This window comes from Dermacentor variabilis, chromosome 7 (assembly GCF_050947875.1).
Source record: "Dermacentor variabilis isolate Ectoservices chromosome 7, ASM5094787v1, whole genome shotgun sequence".
NCBI lineage: Eukaryota > Metazoa > Arthropoda > Arachnida > Ixodida > Ixodidae > Dermacentor > Dermacentor variabilis.
Genome location: NC_134574.1, coordinates 83,623,247 through 83,635,996, shown reverse-complemented (window position 1 = coordinate 83,635,996; position 12,750 = coordinate 83,623,247). Strand labels below are relative to the sequence as shown.

The following is a 12,750-nucleotide window of genomic DNA, read 5'->3' as shown; positions in this document are numbered from 1 at the left end:
AGCCTATTCGAGGATGGCAAAAGACTAGGTGGGGTGATGAAATTAGGAAATTCGCGGGCGCTAGCTAGAATCGGTTGGCGCAGGGCAGGCGTAATAGGAGACCGCAAGGAGAGGCCTTCGTCCTGTAGTGAACATAAAATAGGCTGATAATGATGAATATAATGAAGTAATATTAGACTAGGCGTATCAGATAGTACGCGCTCTATAGCCACTACAGCAAGCAAAGCAAGGCTAGCCTTAGTGCGCGTAGCTGAAGTACAAGAGTCAATTGGAGAACATTTCTGAGAATCAGTGCCTCAATTAGGTTTAGCAATCCTCCTCACAAATCGGAACCCATGCCTACAGCGTTTTAATGCACCTGCAGCTGCATTTTATCACTGTCAAGTAAAGAATCGCATGCGAAGACGGTAAGCAACGATGGTATGATAAGTAACTGCGACGCAGTTCACCTGCGAATGCTCTTGCCAACCTTCATGCTCATTGTCTTGTGCAAAGCCCTTATTCTTAAGCTTAGTCTGCGGGAGTTTTATGTTCAGCGTAAACCAACAGATTGTTCTCACAGGAAAGACATGGCGGGAAAGCTGCTTTTTACGACTGTTCTGTGCGCCGCTTGTTTGACTGTGTTAGAATGCAACTGCTGGGGTTGTGGAAAAAGGGCCTCCAGCATCAGAAAGGTAATTTTCTTACTCTGAAAGCGCAAGTATGTTGATATGTTGGCATCTTTGTTTAAATAATGATGCACAAGTTCTTATACCAATATCATCAATGTCATTTCAGAAACACTCCCCACATGAATGTAGCCAGAGGAAAAAATATTTTGTTTTTTGGCGGGGGCTGTTGAAATGCTGTGTGGCTATGCCCGCTTAGGAGCAGGAGAAACAATATGGGCTTGTCAATACTTATTAGTTTCTAATTCATCTGAGCTACTTTTCGAACTATGGCAATTTGAGGGCACCTGAAAAATGAGTAGGTCTGTGGGCCAATATTTACCAGCTAACCTCTGTAATTAAGCAGGAAAACGAGACTACACTATATCTGGGTATATCGAGAATATTGACAAATAAAGGGGCATAAAGGCTCGCAGATCTACTTATTTTCTAGCAACATCATAATTCTACGCAATCCAGCAAGAAAAGAAAAAGGATACTCATCTGCAACGCATGAAGCGGTAATGATGCAATTCAAATAATAATGACCCATGCATATAAATCAAGTTGCCTAATATGAGTGCCGCATGCCATTTCAGACTGAGTAAACGTAATATCAATATTTCAAATGAGCCACTCAATACGCTGAATACTCTGCAGTCTTCAGGTTCCCTAAAATTGGCAGAGTTCAAAATGTAGCTTTCATGAATTAGAAACTATTAGATATTGGCCCGCCCACTTTGTTTCACCCATTCCGGGGACCGCTTTTCCCCGGCTTAGCATAGTTTCCATGGGTTCCAAAACGCGCCTGCATGCGTGAACCTTCTGGAATGTCATCACCGATTGGAGAGCGAAAAAATATTGTCTGTTATCCCACTGCATGCCTCACGCTAACAGTGGTGTACATTCTAGAACGTACGTGTGCCGCAGTGAATATTCTAGAACGTTAGGTGAGAAATGTATAAACAGCCGATGCACCAGATCTGCAGATCAAACTTCAACAACCAAAGAATGCACCCCTTGGTATGGTGGTGGTCTGAATGTCACCTTTTACATGTCCACCAAAAAAAGTGTTCTATATCTTTACGCGCAGTTTTCTGCTGTATGAATTCGCACCGATACTGCCACCCGGAATGTGCTGCTAAAAAGCATGCGTGTTCTTACAGTGCCAAAATTAAATCACCACTTCGTTTTAATGCTGGTACACTTCACCTACTACAATTGCAGCAAGTTCTTACAATGACTCATAGCATCTACTAGTGGTTATGGTCTCCATATGGCACTTGACAACCTATCCTATTCAGACAAAGGTAATAGCTGCATTGCGCCTTTTCCGAACATAGGGCTGAAGGTACTGTCTTTGCAACGTGACCGAGTTTTCTTGTGCAGATTTTTTTGTTGCGCAAGTTGTTCCTTTGCAATCGACCACTACATTGTAAACCACCAAATTGCTCTCCCCTTTCGTGCTATTGCTTAGAATATTTCGACATAAGGAAACACCAGCAAGCACTCGAATGCGCGTGGCTCAGCTTAGAGTTTGTGCCGGGGTGAAATCGAGCTTCAGTTGTAAACAAGAGTACTTCTGGTATCCATATGATACGTGCAAGTTGCATTTTTATCGAGATATTTAGCAAGAAAAACTCACCGCATTCACAATGCTTTCGTTCCCTTTCCCTTTCGTTTATTTGTTTAGCCATTCATTGCACGCGAAAGTAAAAGAATTGAGATAGTGTACTTGGGAGGTGAATAGAAAACGATGGTAGGTAGTGCAAAGCTGCCTGATGTGAAAGCTGGCTTTCATCTATATTACAATTCAAAGGATGAATGCGGTGTGTACGGATATATTAAAATAACTAAAATCTCGTTCTCTACAGTGCACACGAAAAAGAATGCTAAAATATGGCGAAATGTCCCTGGAACCAACACATGGCTTTAGGGTGCTCTAGTCAGAATAGCAATACGATCAAATCATGATTTGGTTAACTCACAGCCATAAAGAAATGAACCTGCAAAGTTAGCAAAGACGAACACTCCAGTTGTTCTGTATGCCAGAAAGAATTGCCGGTATTTTCAAGAACAAATTGTGTTGTCGAAGTAGTGAGAAAAAAGAACGTGACAGCTAGGTACGGGTAATTTTTTTGTGAGCACTTATACTAAGCTTCTCGCTGTCGCACATAGCAGAGACGCGTTGTAGATAAAAGGACGTAATTGTTTTGTATTCAGGTATATTGAATGAACAAAATTCTCACAAGTTCCAGGTGTGGTGAACTTCGAAAAGAATTTCCGGAATTGACGAAAAATATGGGTTCACGTCAGATCATGAACTATCTGTCCTAATAGGTACCGAAAAGGGCACTAAAGAAAAATATTAAGTGGAATTTGCACGGTTGATTATTCGCGCTTGAGTATATTATTATTTTATGTGCGCAGAATTCGAACTTTGTGCCTTACAACATTGCCACTGTAGGTTTCAGTTTTGCTTCTCAACTTGAATTTCTGTGACAAAACAACCCAACCGACGCAATTCGCATGTCACCTCACGCTGCGATGTTTTCAGCGAATCAGCTATACGGATATCACATGAGAGGTAGCATCCTCCCAAAAAGGCGGCGCTTCGCCATTTGACCATGTCCGTCAATTTCTCACTCACACGAGCTGGGCAGTTGTGCTGCCAGTGATGATCTTGTTTTTCTAAAACCTAATTGTTCAGTTTAGTTCAACCTAATATTTTCCTTTACTCGGCTTTCTAATTACTCGGGAAATGCGAAAGGAACGTCATTAAGGAAGGCGGAGGAAACTGCATGATTGCAATGACTATGACTTGCTTGGGGGACGCAACTGTTTCATGGCATGTCTGCACCTTATAATGTCACATTGCAACGGCGATGAAGAATCAGAGGAAGCCACAACTGTGAGTCGTGAACCCTACATTGTGTTGGGCCAAGTTGTGCCGAGAAAACAACGTTTCCCTTAAAGCACGAAAACGTTGGCGGGCACAGTGGTTGGAAGTTGAAATTTTATCTGTGGTTCAAGAACAGCATTCTTATACACGAGCCTTCATACATCCCAGCGAAATCGCTAATGCTCAATTATTAATGAATGCATGCCGTGGCTCGCATCATTCACGACGTATGATAAGAAAAAGGTCTTGGTATAAAACCGACGACAACTTTCTGAACAATTTGAATACATGCAGGCGCGTCATGTGCCTAACAATAAATTTGTAATGGGGGCTAGATGTTGAAACACGATCACCAGAAAAAGATCTAGCGTGGACGCACGAGAGGAAAAGCATACGAACCAGAATGTCTACGAAAAAGCAGAATTTGGTGGTGATTACCTTGCAATCACTGAAATAGGCGAGCGCACTAGGAAGTTCGTCGTGCCAAGTTTGCACCGCAGTCTTCAAACTGAACTTTCACGCAAAGGCAGAGCCTAAAATAAATCTTATTGCACAATCCCTGGTCCGTATACCGGTGCTAACGGGTGCACGTTGTTGATATCATACCGATGACAGTTTCCGGAATCCTTGGCAGATCTCTATCTGGCCGTCTTTCACCACCATGCCAGGGCTGAAATGGTAGAGCGTCCATCCGCACGCCGAAAGGTATAGGCTGGAATCATGGAGCCCTATAACGTAAAGCTATTCGAATACGCTTCTATTCCAATCTCCTGGCATCAAATTTACGTGACCGCTGACGCAAGCATCGGGCGGGGCCCGTTCCGTTGCCTCAACAGCCCAATCAAATGCTCTCCTCGTTTATAGAGGGTCACATTTTTCTGCTTCGACAACAAATAGCATTGCCTACACTGAGCCTTTTTTCTTATCTAATTGGCTCACAATAGGCAAAACGTACGCTCAAGTAGAGAGGGTTTGCGTGGTGCCGCGTAAGCGCACTGAATGCAGATAAGGATGAAGAGGGTGATGCTGGCGTCGGCGATTGGTCCACTTTCCCTTACTTAGCTTGCGATGGCTGCTCAGATATCGTGGTGGCATGCAACGGAATCTTAAGAATGACGCTAAAATACATCCTCAGCAAAGAAGAGCTGCAGAACGAGGTATTAAACGTGGCGAAAGTACTTGAAAATGTTACACGGCCACGCAAAAAGCTTTTTTGTACATAAATAAAGTCATGCTACCCGGAAGGTGTGAGTAGCCAGTGCCTGAGCGATCGGCAGCAGCCATTTTTTATTCCTTTCAAAATGGAGCAATCTCCAGCTGTTAAGGAAAAATCCGTTTTGTGCGGCAAATTGATCCATCGTGAAGGCGTACACTTCCCTTTGACGCAGTGAGTTTTCGCGGATATGTGACATTGCGTGACAGACAAGGGAAGTGGGTGCAACCCGAAAAGTTTTGACGAATAGCAGAAGGTTAATTGCGAAAAGCGTCAAATCAGAGCTATTTCTTTTTATTTTGTTCCTTTTAATCATGATACTCAGTGTATACATGTCATATTTGATGGGTACCTGTGGCGATTTCGTGATGTCACGTGGCAAACAGGTGAAGTGAGGGTTGTCAAAACAAATTTTTAACCCATAAGGCAGGGCTGATTGTAGAATTGGAAAAGAAAAATTTTGATTAGCTTTGCGTTATAGCGCCCCAGGCGCTGTATGAAAGCCACCAATTTTTATTTTATGTACAGAGAAGGACCTAGACCTGACGTTCGGTTGTTAATATGGTTTCTCCTCTAGAACACAGGCCCTAAGGAGACGTACAAACTTATCTGGACGGCCGACCTCCCAACAGAGCTTTGGTGAAATAGTCGAACATTCACTACGGCTGAGGACGAAATACATGTACTGGCGCCTTACTGATAAAATGCGGGCGCACTCCCGGCCCGGTGCTCGGCGACTGCAGGAATCCCAGACTCTTGAAAGCCCACCCACCTTTAAGGAAAGTGATGGCGTGAGATAGCTAGGCTCTTTTAAATTGCAGTGGTGGTGAAACCGTGGAGCGTCTGCATCATATGCTAGATCCAATACTGTCAGACCCGAAAACCACGTTTTTTTTAAATAGGCCGGAACATGTCTACCCCGACATGGCGCTCGTTTTTTAGATAGGTATTATATGGGGTCCTAAAGATTTGCAAAGGCGTCTTGGTGCTCCTTCTGACACTAAAACTTTAGTGAAAAAGTCGACAATTAGCTGTTGCTGTCGGAGGCGCATGAGTGCTCCGGTCGGGTAAAATATGCAGAAGCGAACGTGCCGGGATACTGTGGGAGTTCGCGACGATTGGAAGCGCCCGCACACTTGAAACGGAGGAAGAACCTTGCATCTTTTCGAATTGTGACGACAGCTTTTGCTGCATTGACCTTAGAGCTAAAGTTGCCGTCACTGGTCTTTGAGAAGTCTGTGTAATAAAAGTTTCTTGTGTATTTCATCTGCGCACTAATTCCTCTAATGTACGCAAAACACTTTCTAGGAGTGAGAAGACTTCAGCACCATAATTTTCGCTTACTGGAGGTCGCAGATAGATCCCAACGAGAAATCATATCTATGCAACAGCAACGATCACAATTGTGCGTATGGACCTACGTGTACAGCAACTTCTCAAGAAACTCCATTGTTTGAGAATCGCGATACGCGTTCGCACATGCAGCTGCCATCCCTTTGCGGCCATTTGGTTTCCCTGATTCTTCTTGTGCGCCGGTCGCTCTTGATAATATGGGCCGCCTCGGGTAAGGTTCCATTGTGGGCGTTGATGCGGTAACAGCTATTATTCCCACCGAAATAGGTATGGCATAAGTTCTTGATGGGAATATTCTCTAGAGATGGCAATTCTTTGAGCGCCTATTCACCAGTAAACTTGTGGAAGCACTACGGAAGAGCATTATTATGAAGAAATCTGCAGATCCCACTGAATGTTGGAACCTCTGTGGCCTGTAGCATTGTATAGGTACATGACTGCCCAGCAATGATAGGGGTTCCGCCAAACGAGGCACGGTGGACCTACGTAATCCTTTAAATTGAGTATTGTGTTTGTGTCGCGAACGTGTGTGCGTGTGACGACAGCAGCACAAAGCACGAGCTGTCACAAGAAAGGAAGACGACCAAGTTACACAGGGTGCACGCACTATGTTTCAAAGACCTGGCTGGCTCGCTTTAGAAAAAAGAAAATCATCGACTAATGCAATAAAGAAAAAAGCGATCATGCCTTATTGGATAGAGTAGCCGTCTGCTGAGCTTAACCGCGGATGTTCGACTCCCACATTGGACACTTTTGTTTTCTTTCCTTAACCTAGCCCACACAGCAAGCTCCCTACAGCAAAGTGCCCGAAACTTGGCAAGGATGGTTTCGAATTAAAAAAAAATTCGGTGAACTATACCGGCTGCCCACAACAGCTGGGAAAGAAAAAGGTATGATCGTAAGATTTATCCGTCAGGGCCTTCGACATGCATTGTTGAAGAAAGGAAATCTCTAAGAAAAAACAAAGAAACCACGTACATCAAAGAAAACGTGACAAAACGTTCGGAAGTGCTCCTAGTAACTGTCAACGTTTGGCAAAATCTCATGCCTACGACTTTGCCTGGCACACAAATGGGAAAGTTCTGGATCTGAAAACGGACGGCGTCTCGGCAGTTGCCATTAGAACTAAAACTATCCCTCAATACTGGTCAGTTGAGACTGTGTTGTCTTGCTGTCTGCGCAGTCTGAATTCGAATTGCAATGTCACATTTGAGATATATATCGTTGGAAGAACTAACTAATTAATATCGAAATAGAAATGATGTCCATCGTTGTTTTATTCTCAACGTCCAGTCTTTACGAAACAAAACTGCTCAATTGAAATGCCTATTTTACAGGTTACAGAACTCGTTTATTGTGGTTATGTCCACTGAGAAATGACAGTCTCATGAAATGCACCGGTTTTATCTTCCTAACATGAAAACATTTAATGTCCGTAGAACGTAAATGAAAGCTAGTTTACTCGCGGAATTTTCTGTTTTCTACTGATATTTATGAAGATATCTGCGCTCACGCAAATGGTGTCATTATTGCAGGAGCTCCTTTTTGCATTCTTAGACAATATGTTAACATTTGTAATTAAATATAGTTAGCATGTAACAATTGGTGGCGATATTAATATTTATATGAGCTTAAATATCTCCAAAAAACTAGAATTTGAACATGTTTATGCAGCAGTGCCTACTCAAATCTTACATATAGAGTTACTCGGGTGACACCTACTTCAGAAACTGCCAGAGACTTGTTCCTAGCTAATTATGATAAGAGGTACTACCAATAGAGCTCTTTAACCTGTTACGTAAAGGACTACATGGGAATATGCTGTAACGTTGACATCAACCGCATTATAGCAGCTCAGAGCCATGTGATAACTTACTAGCTTATTTCATAGCATTTACTGGACTTTTTTTGTTGGGAGTTGGACGCTGTAAGAGGGACTGCATTCGGAATATTACTGATGCCCATAATGCTTATAAAGCGGTCATAGATCATTCGTTAGCTATCTATTAGAAATATTTCATTTGTAACAAACGTGTGAAAATAAAAATTATAAGAAACCTTGCATGACACGTGAACTCTACAAAACAATTCATAAAAACGATGGACATTAAAAAAATTAGGGTATTCCTGTATTGAAGCGGACCGTCTTGCTTTTCAACGTATACGTGATGTCATAAATGAAGAACTGAAAAAGTACAGGGATGCCTATTATTTTTGTTGCTTGTCTATGTGTTCGGGTGGTGGGAATAAATTGCGGAGTAAAATGAATGCTCATATAGGACGTGAGTAGTAGGATTACGCAGTATAGATTATACGTGAGAGAGAAACGCTGAGAGGTGCCGCAATGGTAAAGCCATTAACGAATACTTTGTTAGCAGAAATTTAATTGCAGACCGTTCAGAAGCAAACATCCTTTTTGGTACATCTGATAATAATACACATTTCTTGGAACTTATAAACACGAAGTTCATTTTGTGTTTGCTAATTTAATGAAGTCCCACCGCTGTAATGCCGATGATGTGCAGATTATACCGGTCATGGACGTTGTAAGACTCATAATAACGTACGCGTTTCACGTTTGTCTATCAACCGCCGTTTATCTATCATAAGTCCAGTGCACGAGTGATTCCGCTGTACAATAGATGGCAATAGCCAAAATGTCTTGAACTACCGTGCAATGTCAATACCGCACGTATTTTCTAAAGGCTTGGAAAAATTCTTTACAAACAACTTTCATATTTTTGCGATATATATTCCATAATCACCAAATCGCCGTACGGCTTCGTAAAACATTGGTGTACATAACTGGCACTTCTTTATCAAACAGAATATATTTTGGTTTATTTAAGAGGATAAGAACATTGCTCTGGGAATTTTTGTTGAATTTACATGAGCGTTCATTAACATTATTCGCTGTATTGTTTTGATAAACTATACCATAATGGTATTCGAAGACACGCATTTAATATGTTAATCAGTTATCCCTGTAAAAGGAAACAATTGCTACAGGTAAGGCATCTACTATCTAGTACAAAAGCAACAGTCTCAGGCGTGCCCCGAGGAAGCATTCTTGGTACTACAAGGAAAAATACTTTTCTAAGACATTGGAAGTGGGATGGCCACGTAAATCATACCTCAAAGAAATTATGTTCCATGCCGGCGTACCTAAACGAAATTGTTATGTTTTACTAATGCCTGCTAAACTTGCTATTTACTATGGCTTTCTTAAGTGCTACATAAATTATGCACATTTAGTTTGGGGCACGAAGACCGAGAAAAAACTTACTAATAATTTAGGAATGCAAAAAATACCTTAAGAATCGTTAGTGATCTGCCAGCTTTTCATTACAGTCAACAAATTTTCTAAAACCTGAAGGCCATTGCAGTAACTAAAATGTACCCATAATAAGTTCTGAGCAAATATAAACTGAGCATAAACTCAGCATTTGGAAAATTGTTTGCCGGTTAGATATATCTAACCTAGAATCATTATGTAACGTTGCCTATACCGCAAGAAAATCTGACCACGGGAAAGTTTAAAATGTCGCACTCATTACAGATTGCAGATGTTCAGGAGTAACCTGCCTCGACAGCTCAATAAACAATACAAAGCAGAAATAGATGTTTTAGACCTAAACTTCCGTAGACTGAAATCGCTGTTATATCAACTCACTTGCCAATGATCCTAATACATACCACATATATATTTTATAATCAAGACACTCTATCGAGAAACTCTGTGGCTGTTTCATGAGAAAAGTACCTGTATTGAATGTGCTATTTCAGTACTATTAACTTTGCCCCGTGTTATTCGTAAAAATGTTATGGTATTGTTATTATTCTTTTTTTACCCTGCTGGCCTGTGTTGCTTCGTCGCCGTCATTCCCAAGGGGACCAAGACTTCTCTCAAGCCGTAATAGCACGGGTTTTCTTGTTGGCTACTTTCACAGTGAAGAACAAATAAGATGAATGGATCAAATTGAATTGTGTAACGCCGACGCATATATCGAGAACACAAACATTTATTTCTGTTTATTATGTAACCCGCTAGTAATAATTACTGAGAAATAGTCTGCCAACTACCGCATACAATTAGGATCTGTTTGAAGCGCAAGATCGCTATATTTTTCACTAAAAGAACTGCACGAACAGCCAGTCGACTTCATTAGACCTTCGTAGTACATAAACTTTCGAAGAATTACAGGTGCTGTGTCACTAGCTCTGCAGAAACTCGAAATAAATTGGTGCTGACAATCACGATCTGTGGGGGGAAATGATAAAGCATTTCTCAGCCTTGGAATCAATAAGGGGCCCTTTACATGTAAAAGTTTACTCATTGCAAAATAAAACATAACATGGTTACATGACTAGACTAAATAAAAAAAACAAAAACCTTTACTAGCAGACAAGAGGGTAACAACCATTTGTCCAAAAAAAAAATCGAAGACAACACGGAAAATCTAGGGCCCAGATTTTCGTTAACCACCATATGAATCCCTTACAGATTAAGAAAACGAAAGCACCGAATAATTTTGTTGTAGTTCTTGAGTGCTGCGTAGAAATTAAAACCTACTGGTAAATGAAAGTGGAGGAAAGACATTTTGCTGCCTGCGGGTGCCCGATCTACAACCTCCGCATTACGGACGCAATGCGCTATCAGTGTGGCTACGAAAATGGCTGTTCCGAGGATCATTTTTCCGAATTTTTTGCATGTCTGCAACCGCAGGAGTGCTAGCTTGCGCCGCACTTCTACCGCGAAACCGAAAGCAAAGCATGCATTATCCCGTTTGACTTTGCGGTGCTTAGAAAACGTTTGTCGTTGTTTTACTACAGACATTGTGCGATACATATTGTTCGGCAGGTGGAACAGAGTATCCCAAATTTACCATTGTGTTGCGAAATATTTGCTTACTTTCGATAATCAAAATGGCGAATAGTTTATTTTTACATACAAAGCCAATGTGTATGACGCCCTACCTATTCTATTAATATTTGAACCTTCCAATATTAGCCTCCCCCCCCATCCAAGAAAAAAAATTATATTTCAATTGTTGCTGTATGATAAACAGTCGGTCACGAGCGCATTTTACCAATGGCAGGAACGTTAAGTGGGCATGCTTTAAAACAGGGTGGCATTGCTTCGAAAACCTTCTTTCCTTTTTGCTTTATCTTGACGATTCGACGCAACGGCGTATGACAGCAAGCAGTTCCTTTTACACCACCCAGGCAGAGTAAATAGTGCTCTTCAGGAAGAAGGCTACAAAAACAAAGCTAGGGATCAAACTTATGCTCCTCCTGCAATGTAGAGCTCGAAGCAGGACAATTTGACTACGACAAGATTCCTTCTAATTATCATCAATGGGCTCTGGTTCATTTGATTAATATTTTGTTATACAAAATATGACGTCGAAAGCTGGTGTGAGGACTCGTAAATTTAGGAAAGTTTTGCTTCCCGAGAATGGAGCCCCTTGTTGAAAATGTTCGATCACAATCAAGTTTCAGCACAAGCCTGCGGCACAGAAACAGAAATGTAATTGCAAGTTCGGCTTATTTGTTCAGTTTACCACGACGCGTCTTTCAAAGGGATGATATTTTCGGGTTGCTGAGTTGCCGTAAATCCTTCCATTTATTTCATAAATGACTATAATAGAGCGCTAACGCTGCTTTGAGCATCGTCAAGTTACGTGACGCTGTGTGGGTCACGCAGATTCAGACAGGCGCCGCACCTCAGGGAATATTTTGTATCGAAGCATTGCATTGAATATTCCAACCATTTTTCTATGTCAATATGACTCTTATGGAAATATATTTGTTTTTGTTGCAGTTATTTTCTACGAACGAACCAATATGGATATACAGCACTTCTGGGCCCACCCAATTAAGGTGTTTAGTGGACGTGGTGGTCATAATGGAAAGAATGTCCGTAAACTTCACACGATCGTGCTACAATCGCGGCTACAAGTAATAATAACGTAAGCATGAATGATATATGAATGAATATTCGTGATCCATTTATTTGCAGGGTATCTAGGTCATTGCAAGGAATATTTGACGAGCGCCGAAAAAAGCACATGGATGTGAAAACTTCAGGTATGTTCCGTAGTTAAGCTGTACCTTCGCTTGGTGACGTGGTGGTCTTTGACACATTAATTATCAAAAGTGATCCGAATTGAGGCTTCCTTCTCCCACTAAATACTTACATCCACGCACTTACGCAATAAATACATCCGCTAGCAAAATCCTATTTCACTTTATTAGGTACTACACCTGACTGTGTTCTGCATTTTCCCTGTTCCATAGCGCCCCCAAAGATTAAATTATGAGGTTTTATGTGCCAAAACCACTTTCTGCTTATGAGGCACGCCGTAGTGGAGGACTGGGGCAATTTCAACCACCTGCGGCTCTTTAACGTGCACCTACATCTAAAGCCTGTTTCACATGATGCGATTTTCGTCGCACCGGAAGTGCGATTTCCGTCGTTTGCGATGAAAATCGCAGTCGCAGTGCCGACCCCCCGATTTTCGGCTGCGACCAACCGGTTGGTCGCACAGTCGCACCGTCGCACCGATCGCTGCGATTTTCCGTCGAAATTGCGCGGAGAGCTGTCAACGGAGCTATTCCGCCGGTTTGTTTTG

The 12,750-nt window shown here is 41.9% G+C and overlaps 1 protein-coding gene across 17 annotated transcripts in view; it reads left to right on the top strand.

The window, feature by feature from the left end:
• The first annotated feature begins 443 nt into the window (after nucleotides 1–443).
• Nucleotides 444–12,750, top strand: part of LOC142587584 (uncharacterized) — a 59,872-nt gene continuing 47,565 nt past the window's right edge. Inside the window, exons 1-4 of one of the 17 annotated variants that reach the window (XM_075698710.1) lie at nucleotides 444–674; nucleotides 4,184–4,254; nucleotides 11,940–11,998; nucleotides 12,138–12,205. In XM_075698710.1, coding sequence (XP_075554825.1) covers nucleotides 629–674; nucleotides 4,184–4,254; nucleotides 11,940–11,998; nucleotides 12,138–12,205 — 244 coding nt within the window. In that variant the 5' untranslated portion in view covers nucleotides 444–628. Of the gene's footprint in view, nucleotides 675–1,813; nucleotides 1,958–4,181; nucleotides 4,291–11,939; nucleotides 12,088–12,137; nucleotides 12,206–12,750 lie in introns of those variants that run through there. The other 16 variants (XM_075698706.1, XM_075698709.1, XM_075698713.1 and 13 more) reach the window with 16 other exon arrangements.